Raw genomic sequence first — 19090 nt, forward strand, 5'->3', positions numbered from 1 at the left:
GGATACAACAAAGACACAAAACACAGAGAAGACTTTATGGTTTAGATTTCCATTCAGCTGTCATGCGGTCATCTTCAAAATACATATTTGACAAGCGCCTGCGCTAGTCCACGTGACGTCACACCCAGCATGGCTGTCAAGGTGACTCCGTTAATATTTCTTTATTTTTGAATAAGTTTGGTGCGATTTACGTTGCTAATTTCTAGTGGATGTGAACAACTACTCTTTATTGATGCGAACGAACTCGTTAAAACTTTTTTTAATTCAATTGTGCAGTCCAGGTTGAGCATCTTTAAACCGGCATATCGCTTTCGGTAACCTAAAGAGTAATTATTAACTTGTTGTAATGTATCAGTGAACTTGACAGTTATTTCTCGGTTGACAACTTTTTGTACTCTATTGTAAATATTTGTTCCGTGTTAGAATACAGGCAGGTCCATGACAAGAGCGATTCCTGCTTAGCGGATTTATACTCAACTGCCTTACATCCGAAACAGATCCACTTTGACAGTGCGGAAAATGTAGAAAATAATGAATGCCTCAAGACTGTAGATTTAGCTTTGATTTGTGCTTAACTTCGATGTAAATCGAGTACATCCCATTGTATCGATAGGCCTATACGCTTTGCAAACCTTGCATCTGTATCATCAGGTACAAGAAACCAAAAGAGCCGACCCCCAAGAGCTAAAGAATGTATTTCTTAAGGTAAGTTTCCTTAACTTATTGTGCATTGCATTATTTGTATTATGTATTATGTTTGCAATTGCAGACTAACACGCTATTCATAAACAAAGTTGTGAATGACATTGACAGTGTAATTCAAGTGTAAACTAGTTTATTATAAACCATAACCTTGAATAACATTGCATGAGAACTTTGTTTTGCCATGATACAGTTAAAACTCCCAGGGGTGCCGTATAGGGGAGAAAGGTTAGGACGATTCTAAGATTAAAAAAGAAAAAGAAAAAAGAAAAACTAATAGAAATGATAATTAAAGAAAATATTTCATGGGGCCCAAAATTCCTGGCGGCGCCCTTGGAAACACCTACACTTATTCTTTTTTTTATTAATCTCTAGCACACTCAAACGTTACAAACTACACGTCACGTGCACACATGACACACACACACAAACTGGCAGATTCACACACAGACTCACATTTACACACCAGATAGAGTCTACTGAATGTCGTGTCCAGTTTTTGGTAGGGACATAGAGGAGAGGTCACACACATGCTTGGACTCATTCTGGATCTCCTTCAACAAGGAATCTCTCTCTGCTCACCGTCTTTGAGGGTGGAGTGACATTTGTATGGATCTTTAGACATCCAGAAGACCCAAGTCATTTGGCCTATGTATGTCAGTATGCTTGCATGCTTTCCAAGGCACACGTCATCATCATTGCTGCAGACTCTACTCCTGTTCTTGGCTGTTGTTGGAGAAGAAACGTGAGACAAACAATAGTTTATAAAGCGATGGACTCGATCAGAGCTAGAACGGTTTTTAGGTCTTCAAATGTGCACACGACTTTTAATTACTTAACCTGAAGGCAACTTGAAGAGGGATATCAATCATAGAAATGTATGCCCCTTGCAATTACTTGTCTTAAATACATTATACGGTGGAGGCGTTAATTAATAAACAAAAGTGCCATTTTGACCAACCTGCCTAATTTGATTAAGAACCACTTGAGACCACTATGAAGGTGAATGGACATTTAATTATTTTGTGGTGAAATGAGTTCATAAATTGGTTGGAATTAATACTTTCACTTAAAACATTAACTCAAGAGTGTGCAGTGAATTGTCGTCTCAAATGCACTCTCTTGAAAAGTCTAATCTACCCCCACCCCCTCCCTCCAGCCTGCCAGCCTCCCATTTCTCTCTCTCTCTCTCTCTCTCTCTCTCTCTCTCTCTCTCTCTCTCTCTCTCTCTCTCTCTCTCTCTCTCTCTCTCTCTCTCTCTCTCAATGTCTCTATCTCACTCTCACATTCTTTCACTTTTACTCTCTCACTTTCTTACTCTATTTCTCTTTCTCTCTCTCACTCTTTCTCTCTCTCTCTCTTTCTCTCTCTCTTACTCTATTTTTCTGTCTCTCTCACTCTCTCTCACACACTCTCTCTCACAGTCTCTCACTCTCTCTCTCACTATCTCTCTCTTTCTGTCTTCTCTGTCTTTCACTATCTGTCCCCATTTTTCCTCTTTTCCTTGCCCTCTCTCCCATTGCCTGCTTGAACTTGGCTGGAAACGCAGAGCATGGCCTTTATGTTGCTGGTTCATGTTGCTTGACCAGAGCTATGTCTGTTCCAGCTTGTAACCCAACCCCTTCCAAACTCTAAAAATGACCTTTTGGTATTTGATGAGTGGCTCGTTTTAGTACCACAGTGCAGTGGCTGTATGTTTTGTGACAGGGGCATGTGCATTGAGAACATGCAAGAGTTTAGGTTCCACGGTTATGTTTGGAAGACCACTGTCTCCGCTATACAAAGACATACTGTGCCCAAAGAAGTGTCCTGCTTTAAAGCAACATACTTACTTATAAACGTGATCAGGGTAACCTGCAGAGACACGGTTCACATAAAACATCTGTAACATTTGAAAGCATATTGATAGCAAGTAGTTACATTTTGTCCCTCTGAGTTATCCTTGCATGTCCTAGCAATGGATACAATTGAACAGAATACAACAAATTGTTCTGTGCAAGACCCAGATGGTTGGAACTCAGGTTCTTTGAGTCGATCATTGACTGAAAGTCTAAAAGCATAGAACTTAAATAAATCTAAAGTACACCAAGTGACTCAAAAATCAATTTAATTGACATTCAGACAGAGACTGACACACTGCTTCAGAACAAAAGCTTTATTGTCGCAAGAAGAAGAGAGTGCATCAGAGAGAGAGAGAGAGCAGTGATACAAAGTAGAATCTGTTGATTTTATTCCAAAGCACCCATCAACTGGTTTCTACCGCACATTTCTATTGTGCTCTCTATCCATATCCTTACCTGGGAATCACACAGTTGCTGTATTATGTGAAATAAACAAATACTATTTTGCAGTGCGGTATTCTATACCATCTAATTGGAAGCTGTTGGGAAATTGCCAAGCTTTTGTGTCATTTTAGGCCGGTTTGATTGATTTTATGATAATTCTTATAGCGCATCTGTGGATCTGGCCTTGTTGTCAATCGAACAGGAGCATGTTTTTCTCCCCTGCAGTATGCCAGCGTGGTGGAAGAGGGGGAGCATTACATGACCCCCAAAGACTTTGTGCAGAATTTCCTGGGTCTGCACACTCAGCCGCATCACAACCCCAAGACCGTGCAGCTGATCGCCGGGGTCGCTGACACCACCAAAGACGGGTGGGTGTCTGTAGTTGTGGAGGACCTCGCCAAGAAACATCCGTAGCAGAAGATGCTCATGATTGACATCGATGATGTTTACACTGTGATTGGCTATATAGGTGCTGTAATGCGTGTGTCACTGATTATAATTGACCTCCTAAGATCTCTGTGAGATGTGTACGAGATGTGTGGTGCATGTAATCAATGAAGTGATGCACTTTGTAAAGACGTACCCCTTTTTCCCCCCGACTTTCTTTCCTGTCCAAACAGATTGATATCTTTCCAGGAGTTTCTGGCCTTTGAGTCAGTTCTGTGCGTCCCGGATGCCTTGTTCATAGTCGCCTTTCAGCTGTTTGACAAAAGTGGAACAGGAGACATCTCGTTTGGTCAGTACATCACGTCAGTTTACGCTCACGACGTTAGAACCACCTAGAAAACACCGGGGGCCGGTAGGGGCTGTAGAATATCGGTGTTGTTGTTGAAAAGGTTGTGTCAATGGCTGTGTGTGTGTGTGTGTGTAGCCCCTGCCCTCGCCCTCAGTGTGCGTTCAGAGAGAGCAGGAGTGTGTTGGTCCACGGCAGGCCTTGGAGCCCCACGGTGGTCGGCTGTCACCACGGTCTCAGAGCAGGAGTGTGTTGGTCCACGGCAGGCCTTGGAGCCCCACGGTGGTCGGCTGTCGCCACGGTCTCAGAGCAGGAGTGTGTTGGTCCACGGCAGGCCTTGGAGCCCCACGGTGGTCGGCTGTCGCCACGGTCTCAGAGCAGGAGTGTGTTGGTCCACGGCAGGCCTTGGAGCCCCACGGTGGTCGGCTGTCGCCACGGTCTCAGAGCAGAATAGCGAGCAAGTGGTAGGGAACAGCCTGTTCTAACCCACGTAACCAATAGAGGGGGGGACATGAATCCAGCATGTGGCTGACCAAGACGGCCCAGGCTCACAAAAAGCCTGCAGCAGGTTTCTTTGTGTTGAACGGGGGCACCATAAAGACATCAGAAAATGAAGGCAGGGCTCAGACAGAGAATGTCCTGAATCTGTTTAGAAACCGTCACAGTGTACAGCCAAGGGGATTGTCAACAGGTCTATTCATCCCACGGCGCATATCGACTGGTTTTCTCCACTTAGTGTTTTCTTTAGAAATGAGACGAGAGAAAGATGAAATTTGGTAGTCGTTTTCTTCCTTCAGTCTCCCTGATATATCCCCTCTCTGCTCTCCTTTTCTCACCAGAGAACGCGCGTGATATCTTCAGCCAGACGACAGTGCACCATCACATCCCCTTTAACTGGGACTGCGAGTTCATCAGGCTACACTTCGGTCATGACAGGAAAAAACACCTAAGCTACCTGGAGTTCACCCAGTTCCTGCAGGTGCGTGTGTCCTCCGTGCAGTCAGAGCCCAAACATACAATGAAAAGTCCTTAGAATAATGATGTAACATACTCATTTAGCAGTCGCTTATATCTTCAACAACATACGGGAGGGATTTCAACCTGTAACCTCTTGATCCGCTGTCAAAGGCTCTACCACCTGAGCTACCGACAATTCCTTTTGTGAAGGATAATTTTTGTGTGTGTGGTGGTTGGTGGTCGATTTTCAGTAAGCATGATGAAAACAAGGTAGTAAAAGAGCTTTTATAAAGTGGAACAGTTTGATTCTTTAACATGAGAAATAGTCCTCTGGTTAGAGCAGGCTTTCACTGGAGCCATGCAGAGAGCAGTGAACCAGGAAGTCGCTGGTTTGGAATGGTGTCTTGTGGGTAACTGAGGAGTTGGGTGGTCTGAGAGTGGAAGGCTCCCGAGGTGGTTCCTCGGAGGTATGGAATCCCTCACACCAAAGTGTGGTTAATCATGGTTGACGAGGCCTTCCCAACAGTAAAGGCCCCTGTGACTAGAGCTGCCATTGGACGTCATGGCATCGTCTTCAACAGAGAGATTTAGGGACAATGTTAAAAAGGAAGCCAGCCCCCAAATCTACTGTTCAGTATGTATTTGACAAAGCTACTGGAAGTGCTACAGGAGAGGAGGTGAAACTCCTGTGAGTTCTCAAACAGCATTAGTCCTGCCACCTTGTGGAAGCAGCATTGTTCCTGTAAAAGCCCAGCTGCACTTGCAAATGTATTGTTATTGTCTACAAATGGACACTGGAATGGAATAGCACCTGTAGCAAAAAAACGTTATACTGTAGGATTATATTTGTCAATACGGTCCGTTTGGATACAGTATTTTTGGGTATAGATTGTGGTCTAGAAATGTAGTTTATCAGAGGATCTGTGTCAGTACTGTACTAGACGACTCTGTTCTCTGGCATGCTGGGTCCTTTACATCTGTCTGGTAGTACGTGATGAGCTTTGACAGCGGTCATAGGTTAGTCTCCCCCCTCCTCCCTCTCTGATTGCATGGCTGTCCCATTGAATACCCCCTCCCCTCCACCCCCACCTCCCACTCCACCTCCGGACACCCTAACCCACCAGGCCTGGTCCGGGAGAGGAGTCCTCAGGACAGGGTTCTCATTAGCCAATCACCGCAGAGTCGACGGTGATTACAAGCGCCGTGGACTAACGCTGTCACGTCTGATGCCGGGCCATGCCTTCAGCACTGTCCAACACTCACATCCTCGTCCTCCGTACTCTCTTCTTCTGTTCCAACCCACGTGATTGCCCACTCCTAATGTGATGCGTCTCTCCACGTTTGCCTTTTTCCCCCCCTGGTTTCCCCCTGCGTGAGCGGTGTGACCCTTCTCTCTCGCCGTAGGAGCTGCAGCTGGAGCACGCCCGCCAGGCCTTCGGCCGCAACGACAAGAGCAAGAGCGGCTCCATCTCGGCCCTGGACTTCAGTGACATCATGGCCACCATCAGACACCACATGCTCACTCCGTTTGTGGAGGAGAACCTGGTGTCTGTGAGTCAGAGACAGACGGGGGGGTTTGGGGAGGTCTGTCTGGGGCAGGTTGTGCATGTTACTGTTGTGTTTAGCATTCTTTAAAAAATGATATATATATATACAGTACCAGTCAAAAGTTTGGACACATTTTGAATGGGAGAATGTGTCCAAACTTTTGACTAGTACTGTATGTATATATATATATATTATATATATATTTAAAAACGTTTTTTGGGGGGTGGCAGTTCTGCCTTTATTATTTTCATGGTAGACATAGTGTGTTTAGAGAGACAGGATGTGTGGAGAGAGAGACAGGATGTGGGGAGAGAGAGACAGGATGTGGGGAGAGAGAGACAGGATGTGGAGAGAGAGAGACAGGATGTGGAGAGAGAGAGACAGGATGTGTGTTTAGAGAGACAGGATGTGTGGAGAGAGAGACAGGATGTGGGGAGAGAGAGACAGGATGTGTTTAGAGAGACAGGATGTGTTTAGAGAGAGACAGGATGTGTGTTTAGAGAGAGACAGGATGTGTTTAGAGAGACAGGATGTGGAGAGAGAGAGACAGGATGTGTGGAGAGAGAGACAGGATGTGTGGAGAGAGAGACAGGATGTGGGGAGAGAGAGACAGGATGTGTTTAGAGAGACAGGATGTGTGTTTAGAGAGACAGGATGTGTTTAGAGAGAGACAGGATGTGTTTAGAGAGAGACAGGATGTGGGGAGAGAGAGACAGGATGTGTTTAGAGAGAGACAGGATGTGTTTAGAGAGAGACAGGATGTGTTTAGAGAGAGACAGGATGTGGGGAGAGAGAGACAGGATGTGGGGAGAGAGAGACAGGATGTGTGTTTAGAGAGACAGGATGTGTTTAGAGAGAGACAGGATGTGTGTTTAGAGAGACAGGATGTGTGGAGAGAGAGACAGGATGTGTTTAGAGAGAGACAGGATGTGTTTAGAGAGAGACAGGATGTGGGGAGAAAGAGACAGGATGTGGGGAGAGAGAGACAGGATGTGGGGAGAGAGAGACAGGATGTGAGGAGAGAGAGACAGGATGTGAGGAGAGAGAGGGGAAGACATGCGGTTAGGGGCCTGGGACGGAGTCGAACCTCGGCCTACATGGTGCGCATTAATCCACTGAGCCACCGGGCCTCGTCGGGAGATCAGTCGCCAGTGTTCCGAGCAGTGTGTGTGTGTGTGTGTGTGTGTGTGTGTGTGTGTGTGTGCGCGTGTGCGTGTGTGTGTGCGTGTGCGTGTGTGCGTGTTTCCTCTCCAGGCAGCCGGGGGCAGCACCTCTCACATGGTCAGCTTCTCCTACTTCAACGCCTTCAACTCTCTGCTCAACAACATGGAGCTGATCCGCAAGATCTACAGCACGCTGGCCGGCTCCTACAAGGACACGCTTGTCACGAAAGGTACGAGCCCGTGGGCAGGGCTAAAACAAGGACGTGCGGTCTGTCATTTCTGGTCCGTGTGTGACATGAGGCTGTGACATCATACGTTGCACCTTTCTCGGCAGCACGGGGGGCAGAAAACACGGGAAAGGTTTAACCCTAGCTCTAAGTAAACAAGGTAAATACCTACTGTGACGTACGGTCATTCGTTGAGGCCTTTCCCCCCTGCATAGTGTTTGTTCAGTCCTTCATATCTGCTGTCCACCCATCTCCATGGTTCCCCTTCCTGGAGCTGAAACACCCTCGACCATCCAGCCTTCCTCTAAACCAGTCACCCCAGAACCCCCCCTCCACCACCAGCCCCTCCACGCACACACCGGACGACCCCATCGGAGCGAAGGACTAACCCTAACTGTTTCTCCTCATCCTTCCTGTCACACAGAGGAGTTCATTCAAGCCGCCAACAGGTTTGGCCAGATCACTCCCATGGAGATCGACATTCTGTACCAGCTGTCTGGACTCCACTCTCACTCTGGGTAAGGAGGGCGTGCAAGCTCCATTCTCACTCTGGGTAAGGAGGGCGTGCGAGCTCCATTCTCACTCTGGGTAAGGAGGGCGTGCGAGCTCCACTCTCACTCTGGGTAAGGAGGGCGTGCAAGCTCCACTCTCACTCTGGGTAAGGAGGGCGTGCAAGCTCCATTCTCACTCTGGGTAAGGAGGGAGTGCAAGCTCCATTCTCACTCTGGGTAAGGAGGGAGTGCGAGCTCCATTCTCACTCTGGGTAAGGAGGGCGTGCAAGCCGCAAGGACACATCAGATCATTACAGATCATTATTTGTTTACTATGCACGCTTGATGATTCCAGAATATTGGCTTTGTAACAATCCCACACATTAATTCAATAAACTGGCAGTGGTAGGTAAAGTAGTTATTCAGTATGGACGAATCTGTGAATGGAATAACAATGTTACAGCCATATTTATTGGATGCAAAGTCCTTCTTATTGCCCATTCCATTTAACAACAGTGGCTCCACGACTTGATTTAGGAGAGAAACACACAGCGGGACTGCAGACTTTACGAGACGTTTGGCCAGTGGGGAATATTTGCTCCTAACTGGGGTTCGGTAACAAAACCCTTGTGTTTGTACTGGGGAACTCGAGGGCATCTCTCCAGCTTTGTTTGTCTGTTGTTTATACAAGCATGTATAAAAGCAGCAATAACTCCCAAGTTGTGAGGCAGTTAAAGGCCGACGGAAAGTCTGACATCACCTGCGTGGGAGGGATACAGGGCTGGGTGTTCCTGGCTTAACGTCGCTGTTCCCCCCCGCTGTGCCCCCCCCCCCCCCCCCCGCTGTGCCCCTCAGACGGCTCAACCTGGGCGACATCGAGAGGATAGCTCCTCTGGAGGAGGGCTCCATGCCCTATCACCTGGCGGAGAGCCAGAGACAGGTAACCGTGATGTCACTTCCTCTTCCCTCCCTTTGTTTCGTTTGGAAAGAGGCTTTTCACCTGATGCATTTCCTGTTTCCTTCCCCGTTTCGTCAGGAGATAGCAGCGAGCCGGAGAGTGTTCGCCGCCTGAATTAGCAGAGTGCCCATGTTTCTCGCCTCGTGTGAAGTGCATTACTAAAACTCTAGGATAAAAGTCCCCCCAATTATCGGTATAAAAGAGGAATGGATTGTTGCGATGTTCCCCCCTCTCTGTATAGCCGTCCCATTTCATTCAGTGGGAGACGTATACATCAGACGCAATCACACATCTGAGGGACTAATAGAAGGCTTTTATCAGTGTGGGTCTTCAGGAGCCAGCCAGTGTGAGGAGCCCTCGGAGAGGTCTGTTTGGAGAGAGGGAGGGAGGGAGAGAGGGAGGGAGGGAGGGGGGGGGAGGGGGGGAGGGAGGAGGGGAGGAGGGAGGGAGGAGGGGGGAGGAGGGGGAGAGAGACTGAGTTAGCTCCTGCCAGTTCCTCTAGCGACACACAGCTCAGTCCTGCAGGCCTCTGGCCCCCAGGCCTCCGGCCTCCCCCTGGGGTCCCTGGACGTCCCCCTCTCAGTCCTGGAACGTGAGCTCAGGGACCAGGGAGAGACACAGAGCAGGGAGAGACACAGACCAGGGAGAGACCCAGACCAGGGAGAGACCCAGACCATGGAGAGACACAGACCAGGGAGAGACACAGAGCAGAGAGAGACACAGACCAAGGAGAGACACAGACCAGGGAGAGACACAGACCAGGGAGAGACACAGACCAGGGAGAGACACAGAGCAGAGAGAGACACAGACCAAGGAGAGACACAGACCAGGGAGAGACACAGACCAGGGAGAGACACAGAGCAGGGAGACACACAGACCAGGGAGAGACTCAGACCAGGGAGAGACACAGACCAGGGAGAGACCCAGACCAGGGAGAGACACAGATCAGGGAGAGACACAGATCAGGGAGAGATTCAGACCAGGGAGAGACCCAGACCAGGTAAAGACCCAGACCAGGGAGTGACACGGACCAGGGAGAGACCCAGACCAGGGAAAGACCCAGACCAGGGAGAGACCCAGACCAGGGAGAGACCCACACCAGGGAGAGACACGGACCAGGGAGAGACCCAGACCAGGGAGAGACACAGACCAAGGAGAGACACAGACCAAGGAGAGACACAGACCAGGGAGAGACACAGAGCAGGGAGACACACAGACCAGGGAGAGACTCAGACCAGGGAGAGACCCAGACCAGGGAGAGACCCAGACCAGGGAGAGACACAGACCAGGGAGAGACCCAGACCAGGGAGAGACACAGACCAGGGAGAGACTCAGACCAGGGAGAGACCCAGACCAGGGAGAGACACGGACCAGGGAGAGACCCGGACCAGGGAAAGACCCAGACCAGGGAAAGACCCAGACCAGGGAGAGACCCAGACCAGGGAGAGACACAGACCAGGGAGAGACCCAGACCAGGGAGAGACACAGACCAGGGAAAGACCCAGACCAGGGAGAGACCCAGACCAGGGAGAGACCCAGACCAGGGAGAGACACAGACCAGGGAGAGACCCAGACCAGGGAGAGACACGGACCAGGGAAAGACCCAGACCAGGGAAAGACACAGACCAGGGAAAGACACAGACCAGGGAGAGATCCAGACCAGGGAGAGACCCAGACCAGGGAGAGACCCAGACCAGGGAGAAACACAGAGCAGGGAGAGACACAGACCAGGGAGAGACCCAGACCAGGGAGAGACACAGATCAGGGAGAGACCCAGAGCAGGGAGAGACCCAGACCCATTCCTGGGGCTGCCCTCCATGGAAGCAGGGTAATTCAGACCCTTTGATCGCGGCCTCGATCTCGTTAGCGCTCAGGCCCTGCAGAGGAAGCAGCTGGATGGGGGCGGGGGCAGGAGGGGGTCTGGTCTGGGACAGGTTCCTAACTACACCCTCCGTGGACACCCACACGCTTGCTGAGGCTCCGTTAGAAGTCACAGGCGATGCTTATCAGAACATGGGAAGGGCTTGCAGCGTTACTCTGTTCCTTAGTAACAACTGTGCGGCTCCACTTCCCACATAAAAAAAAGGAACAATCGCCAGATCAGATAGATAACTGTAAATTAGGCTTTGTAGTACAAGTAAAAGAAAACCTTTACCCTTTCACAGGCTTTATGTTAATCAACGGTTGGAAAAAGTTTTCATCTTTGGCCAGACAGCCATATCCCAGAGCCAGTGATGGTGACATACAATACTGGCTTATATGAATTAGATTTATACCGGGAGATGTCTACATTCCATAGCTCTCCCTCTTTGTTGAGAGCTCCAGAGTATTATTGTTTCCTCAATGTATCTGGTTCGCCACAGTTTAATAGTCGCTCGATTCTTCCGGGGTGTTCTGATCCCCCGTCTCTCTCCAGATTCATTTGACCATGTGTCCCCCCCCTCCCTCTCTCCTCCACAGCACACTCACGGGGAGGGCTCTCGACCCGTCTGGCTCCAGGCGGCAGAGTCAGCCTACAGGTTCGGTCTGGGCGCCTTGGCTGGAGGTGAGTGACAAGTCTGGGGCCGAGCCCCCTGGTCGGGGAGGGGGGTAACCCTAGCCGGCCGGCCTGGCTCGCTGGGGCCCCGGGGCCGCTCATTGTGCTGCGGGGAGAGAGGGCTCGGGATGTGAGGCTCCGCATTGTGCTGCCGTTCCTCCGCTGGCTCCAGGCTGTCTTTGGAGCCCCGAGCTTTGGAATGACACAAGTCTTCCGGAACCGCACTCTGGAATCTCTGAGTAATTACACTGGAAGGAACTGATACAAGGAGCCTCTGACATTACAGCCACCGAGACAGAGTCTTGACTCAATGTGTGAGTGCGTGCGAGCGTCTGTGTCTGTCTGTCTCTTCGTATGTCTGATGATTTGTCTGTCGGCGTGTTTGTATGCGTGCGCGTACGTGTGTGTATGTGTGATTTTGCAGCCAGCATCCACTATTCTACGGCGACCCACCTGTCTTTATTGGACCCCCCAGAGTCTATTCTTCTGCATCTCAGGAGGGCGATCAGTCCTGAATGACCAGTGGACAGGGTTAGAGAGCCATTGTGGAGAAGGGGGGGGGGGGGGGGGGGGGGGAGCGTCTGCCTCTTTATGGTGATAATGAGACCTGTCTCACCAGGCCAGCGCTCTGGGTCCAGAAAGCTCTCTGCATGTTTCAGAGAGGGAGTCATTACGGAGCTCTTTGATGTTCGACAGGATATGACATGCCCAGGTGTCTGAGAGCTGCAGTTAGGACAACCTGCAGAAGCTCTGTACAGTCAGCCCCGACCCTCTCCTCGCTGCAGCCTGCACACGCTTCCTCCCTGGTCCGTCTGGGCCTAATGACTGTTTTCAGCGGGGTACCTGCACACATCTCGCTTCTTTATTTATTTTGATCGCTGAAGTACACCAGTCATTAGATATACACTGCCCATAGAGGTGTCTGCAAAATTGTTGTCATTTTTTCCCCTCACAAATGCTTAAAGAGACAGTATGTGAAATCCAGCGGTGAAGTCACTTGAAGACCTTGTTGAAACAATGACGGTCATGTCACAGATACATTGTGTTCCTGAGATTTTAGATCTTAGATTAGCTGTGACTGTGCCGACTGTGACCAGACTGTGACCAGACTGTGACCAGACTGTGACCAGACTGTGACCACTGATGTTGTTGTTGCTGAGTTGTTGACTGATGTGTGTGTGTGTGTGATGTGTGTTTGGCGCTTGTGTATGTGGTGTGTGTGGTGCATGTGTGGTGTGTGTGGTGCGTGTGTGTGTGGTGTGTGTGTGTGCATGTGTGTGGTGCGTGTCTCTGCGGCGTGTGTCCCATAGCGACCGGAGCCACGGCCGTGTACCCCATAGACCTGGTGAAGACGCGCATGCAGAACCAGCGCTCCACCAGCTCCTTCGTGGGAGAGCTCATGTACAAGAACAGCTTCGACTGCGCCAAGAAAGTGCTGCGATACGAGGGCTTCTTCGGCTTCTACAGAGGTAACACGTTCGCCTCCTCTCTCTCGCCCCTTCATCTGATCAAATCTCGTTTTAGTAACCCTTTCTGCAAGCAATGCCACAGAGGGCTTCACATACGCCTGTAGAACTGCCCCTCCACCAACCTAAACCTTCAAGGAAGACAGGGGAAAACTCCCAGTAAAACACACTGAGAACAAATGGAAGAGAACCTTGAGAGGCGCAGTTCAGTGAGGGATCCCCTCTTCCAGAGACGGTTGGTGACAGAGAGGCGCAGACCAGAGGCTAAACATAGTCATGTGTCAAGAGTAGTGAAGACAAACATGCAACATGCATGCATGGATATGGAAACACACAACCAGACATATCCAGAGTTACACCTCCAGTTTAGCCAGTTTGCTGGCGAGTTCCTGGAAAACTCCTTTAGGCAAGGGAGCTGTGTTTCGTGTGCTAATATCAGCGGCATGGGCTGCTAATTGAGAGCAGAAACCTTTGCCCTGGCTGCGGCGTGGTGAATAGGAGCTCAGGGATTGTGTTGTCGGGAGCAGTCCCAGAGGAGGACACAGACAGAGCTGGTGTAGTAGCCCTTGTCCAGGACAGGCTTCCCAGTGTGGTGGTAAACACTGCTGAAGGCTGAGCGACATGGAGCCCTCACGACGCTGCCCTCACACACGACGGAAGCCTAGACTGCCATCTACTGCTGCCTCGCTCACTGCAGCTCTTTGTCTGTGCTTCCCTGGCTCTCCCTCCCTCCTCCTCCCTCCTCCCCTCCTTCCCTCCTCCCTCCTCCTCTCTATCTCCACCGGCCGCGCCGGCGAGATCGACAGAGAGACAGCCACGCTCGGTCGTTCTCTGGCCGCTCGCCAGCAGCAGTCAGTCAGCAGCTCCTTCAGAAGTTGATCTGGCTTCGCTGACGGACGGGAGGGTGAAACAGTACAGGGGTTATCACCGTTGTAGCACGCCCCCCCCCGGCCTCCCCCCTGGCCCCCGACACAGCCCTCTCTGTTCCTCCTCCTCAGTGTGATCAGGCCACAACAAGGCCCATCCCATACACACTGGTAGTGTCATATTTTCAGGGGTTTTGTTTGCCCTTCAATGGTAGCATTGTAGTTTGGCGCATCAGATGTATCAGGGCCCGTATCTGTAAATATTGATGGGTTTATCTTACCCGTACAAGAATCATGCAGATGGCATTGTGGTGACTGTCAATGGATGGATTCATCTGGCGTCAGGGATTCTTCCTCCTCTGTCAGGTCATCTAAATGGTCTCCATGAATCCTATTTTGCAGGTCTCCTACCCCAGCTCATTGGTGTCGCCCCGGAGAAAGCTATTAAACTCACGGCAAGTCATTCCAGTATTTACCTCAGACTGCCTCGCGGAGGGCAGTTGTTCACTATGTATGGTAAACATCATGACACAGTAGCATGCATAGGAATGCACTTCCCAAACGCCAGACAAGCCTGCACTCATATATCAGCCTTGTTCTTGTTTTCCTTTTTTTTAATCTTTCTTTGGTGTCTGATTCTTTTCTTTCCAGATGAATGACTTTGTGAGAGACAAGTTCACTGGGGAGGATAACACCATCCCGTTGTTTGCGGAGGTGCTAGCTGGTGCGACTGTAAGTATCGTTTGGGTCTGGTGATGTCGTTGTTCCTTAAGAGTTGAAGGCTGGAAAGGCTGTGGAGTTTCATGCAAAGCAGACAGTCAGTTGGCAGCTGCTATATTGAATCGCTTAAATGTAATTGATTTTGATGTCGGGGGAAATGAATCACGATTTTTGTTTAAACAGAAGATATATGTAGGTTTTCTTTTTTACTTATGATTTTTTTTTGGTCTGAGTGTGAATATAGCAAATACAGATTTGAAGCCAAGAGACATTAACATTTTTGTGGTCCCAATGTAAACTCATTCCTTCTGACTGGAATGTAATTACAATTACATGCTTTTCATTTCCAATTCAAATGCCCGATATTGAATAATTGCATTTCTTCAGTGAGTGACTGCATGAAATAATTCCCATTTCCCACTTGTGTATGGACGTCCTAAGTGGGGGGCCTGGATATAAAGGTGCTCAGTGGTCCCTGAACCCCCTAATTGGGGACCATTTGAGGAATGATGTCCGCCAAAAAAAGAGACTATTTTTACCACAGCTAATTTGCCACGCTGTAACATTTGGCGAGTTCCTTGGCGGATTAAAGCGATAATTCCCTCGCTCTGTCTCTCCGGTGACGGAGGGGTGTTGAAGTGAATCAGCCAGGCCGGAGTGGACAGCCTGCAGGTTGCCTGTGGAAGGCCAGGGTCGGTGGGGTCGCGACCCCTGTCAGGAGGTAATTGGAGGAAGAAGCCCTGCAGGGTCCTGGATGGAGCTGGCTCTGACTCGGTGTGATTGAGTTTGACAGCATCCCATACCTGAGGCCTGGTCCACCACGGGCACCCTGACACCACGGGCTCCACACTCCAGCACAACAACAAACATCCACTTTGTAACTTTCCATAGTAAACCTCTTAGCTCCCACAAAGTACCGCGGCAGATGCCCTTCTTGAATCCTTGGCTTGAGCCGAGCACCTTCTCATGATTTACATTCATTTGAATAGAACTCACACGCATTCCCAGCTCATCATACGTGTACATGGTCTCCCCACGTTAAGTGGTTACACATTCCCAAGGCCAGATGTCCTGCCAGTGAGGCGGGCTGTAACGTTATACCTTACGACTGAGAGGAGAGCCTGGGAAGATAAAAGAGAAGACCGCGGAGGAGACCCAACGCATAAATCTCCACGGCAGCGGATATTCCCCTTCCACTTTTGACTCAAAAGACGAAATGTGCCAGAGCTTTTTTGAGGCCGGGGCTCGGATGTTTACAGACAAGACCCCTGCCCCGTGTGTCAGCACGCAGCCATCCCGGGGCCTGATTCGATTTGGGGAGGGTGATAAATGTTCCTGAGTCAGAGAGGACTGTGCCCAGGGGGCTCCCGGCCTGGACCTGGGTGATTCAGCGCTCTCCCCTGGGAACGAGCCTGAATTGGGGAAGTGTGCTGAGCGAGGCGGGGCTGGGCCGCTCACCCCTCCACAGGAGGTGCCTCGGGGGGGTGGGGGGGCGGGGGCAGAGGGCTGGTGTCGGGGTCAAGCCCCTTCCAACCATGAGCCAGGTTTTCTCCTGGCCCCCCAGGCCTGGTCCTATCCTGACCCCACGGGTGCCTCTCTCAATGCCTGCCCTGTGTCTCCCCTCCGTCGAGAACGCTCTCTCACAGCCTGACATGAGGTTGAGGCGGAATAAGAAGTGTCTTTTGTGCGTCCGTTTACCAAGCTAATTAAAAAATGCCTATGGGGGCGAAAATGCCGGCACCTCCTCAGTCCTAATCGTCTCCGCGGGGTGACCTCTGGGATGTTTTAAGAGATAACTCATCCTTAACAGCACGCAGGGAACACAAGCATGAGGATACGTCTACCACGGCTATGTGAATGACTCATTTGTCGGCGAGAGATTTTCAAAGTCTGCGTTTCACGTATGCGAGTGTTTCGAAAACACTGGCTATTAATCAGCCTGTAATCGAGTCATGCTGATATGCGTCGGCTTGCTCCAGCTCAGCCGGTATGTTCCGCTGTGTCCTGCAGGCCGGAGGCTCCCAGGTGATCTTCACTAACCCTCTGGAGATCGTGAAGATCCGTCTGCAGGTGGCTGGAGAGATCACCACGGGCCCCAGGGTCAGCGCCCTCAACGTGGTGCGAGATCTGGGCTTCTTCGGCCTCTACAAGGTGGGTCGTCCTCTCTGCACCGGCGGCATGGGTACGTCACACACACACACAGGTTGAACACCCTGGTGGAACGGGCCTGTTCACGAGCCGCTCCTAAACTGTGGAACTCACGACCTGTTCCTATCAGAAGGGCTCCTTCACATGGCCATTTGAAGAATTTGCTTAATATCTACCTCTTTAATTGGGTTTTTAACGTTTTTGCTGTAAATCCATAAAGGCTTTACAGAAGCTGTAAGACTTGTTTAAGACATATTCCTCACGTGAAAGGTCGAATTTAGAACGCTCCGTATGCGGCAAGACGACTGCACCTTTAGAACTGACTGACTGGGTTATATCATGCCCCTCCGAAATGGTGTTTAACATGCAAAAGGTTGCGCTGCCCAACCAACAGCAAATTAGGGAGGGATTATGTCTTACCAGTGCTCGCTTCCAAGTTCTTGTGGGTTTACTTACATCGAGACTCATGCATGCTCCGTATTTTAATGAGTAGCAGACAGCGTGGAGCTTGTAAAAAGACCAGCTTCCTCTGGTGGGTTGAGGCCGGTAGACCATGAGCCCATGTTAGTACTGTCTCGCTGTGTGGGAGGGTGTGGGCTGAGTGCAGAACTCTCAGGGGGCCTGGTGGTGCAGCTCTGCCCGGGGGCCTTCTGGCTCCTGCTCTGACCACCAAGCTCAGAGGGGGCCTGGTGGTGCAGCTCTGCCTGGGGGCCCTCTGGCTCCTGCTCTGACCACCAAGCTCAGAGGGGGCCTGGTGGTGCAGCTCTGCCTGGGGGCCTTCTGGCTCCTTCTCTGACCACAAACTCCCCTGTCAGTTGGTGGAGGCAACTTTCGGGCCAGATAATCCACTCAGCCGCAGAGTCCATCTCAGCCCCCGCCCAAACCCTCGCCAGGAGCTGAGACTTCTTGGGTTTACGAGAGGAAAATGTTCCGGCTGGATGCTGTTGAAGAACATGAGTGACTTGGATGCAATGGAATTTTAGACAGCAGAATACCACATCCATCTGTATAATATCTAGGGTTCAATCTACTTTCACTTTGTCCAAGAACACTTGAAGGGAAAAGTACTGGAGACATTTTCAAAATCGAAATAAATGGGAGTGTACCTAAATCTTAAAATATCAGTATCGTTAAAGATCGGTTTTCTCACAGGTGTTGTTGTATGCTGGTTATACTTTGTAAAGCAGTGGTCGTCAGCCCTGGTCCTCAGGGACCCCCTCTGTCCTGCACGTTCTAGATGTTTCCCTGCTCCAACACTCCTGATTCAAACGGGTCGTCACCGTGCTCAGAAGCCTCAGCCTGGTAATGACCACACATTAGCCTCAGGAGTGTTGGAGCAGGGAAACATCTAGAACACGTAGGACGGGAGGGGGGGGGGGGTCCCTGAGGACCAGGGTGGAGGACCAGGGTAGAGGGCCAGAGGTGTAAAGGATCCCTTTGTGCGCACGTCTGCAGGGGGCCAAGGCTTGCTTCCTGCGGGACGTGCCCTTCTCAGCCATCTACTTCCCGGTGTACGCCCACACCAAGACCTACCTGGCAGACGAGGAGGGCAGGCTGGGAGCGTTGCAGCTGCTCACTGCTGGGGCCATCGCAGGTACCACACCCCCACCTCCACACCTCCACACCCCCACACCTCCACATCCACAGCACCTCCACACCCCCACACCTCCACATCTCCAGCACCTCCACACCCCCACACCCCCACACTTCCACCCCCAGCACCTCCACACCCCCACCCCTCCACCTCCAGCACCTCCACATCTCCAGCACCTCCACACCTCCACACCTCCACACCCCCACAAGCTCTGACACCAGCCGCTCCAGGTCAGGGGAGGTCAGGGACACGTTGGTCCTACTTTCCTGATCTCCAAACTGCATCATATTAACTGCCTATATCTCTGGAAAGCCAAGATATTCTGACCCTTATTATGCGTGTCAAATACCCACCCTCGAAGTAGCTCAGCCCTTACTCGACACCCTGTTGATACTGTTTTTTTCCCCAAGAATGTGATACTACTTCTGCATAGTGAAACGGGGCCTCATTACGTTGGTTTTGAAATACTTCCTAAGGTATTCCAGCGGCTTCTCTGGTGACCCCTGCTGATGTCATCAAGACCAGACTGCAGGTGGCAGCCCGGGCCGGCCAGACCTCGTACAACGGAGTCATCGACTGCTTCAGGAAGATCCTGCAGGAGGAGGGGTACCGGGCTCTTTGGAAGGGAGCTGGAGGTAAACACACACACACACACAGATCCTTACACACACACAGCACACACGTTCACACGTTGAT

At 50.7% G+C, this 19090-nt stretch overlaps 1 protein-coding gene across 1 annotated transcript in view; it reads left to right on the forward strand.

The window, feature by feature from the left end:
* The window catches only part of LOC124485353 (calcium-binding mitochondrial carrier protein Aralar1-like), a 20110-nt gene continuing 1020 nt past the window's right edge, over window positions 1-19090 (forward strand). Inside the window, exons 1-16 of the mRNA XM_047046933.1 lie at window positions 1-141; window positions 652-705; window positions 3213-3355; window positions 3608-3723; window positions 4560-4699; window positions 6082-6228; window positions 7480-7618; window positions 8040-8133; window positions 8962-9046; window positions 11525-11609; window positions 12911-13069; window positions 14335-14387; window positions 14584-14664; window positions 16663-16803; window positions 18256-18394; window positions 18871-19029. Coding sequence (XP_046902889.1) covers window positions 130-141; window positions 652-705; window positions 3213-3355; window positions 3608-3723; window positions 4560-4699; window positions 6082-6228; window positions 7480-7618; window positions 8040-8133; window positions 8962-9046; window positions 11525-11609; window positions 12911-13069; window positions 14335-14387; window positions 14584-14664; window positions 16663-16803; window positions 18256-18394; window positions 18871-19029 — 1747 coding nt within the window. The 5' untranslated portion in view covers window positions 1-129. The remainder of the gene's footprint in view (window positions 142-651; window positions 706-3212; window positions 3356-3607; window positions 3724-4559; window positions 4700-6081; window positions 6229-7479; window positions 7619-8039; window positions 8134-8961; window positions 9047-11524; window positions 11610-12910; window positions 13070-14334; window positions 14388-14583; window positions 14665-16662; window positions 16804-18255; window positions 18395-18870; window positions 19030-19090) is intronic.

The sequence above is a fragment of the Hypomesus transpacificus genome, chromosome 23, assembly GCF_021917145.1.
Source record: "Hypomesus transpacificus isolate Combined female chromosome 23, fHypTra1, whole genome shotgun sequence".
In the NCBI taxonomy this organism is placed as follows: Eukaryota; Metazoa; Chordata; class Actinopteri; order Osmeriformes; family Osmeridae; genus Hypomesus; species Hypomesus transpacificus.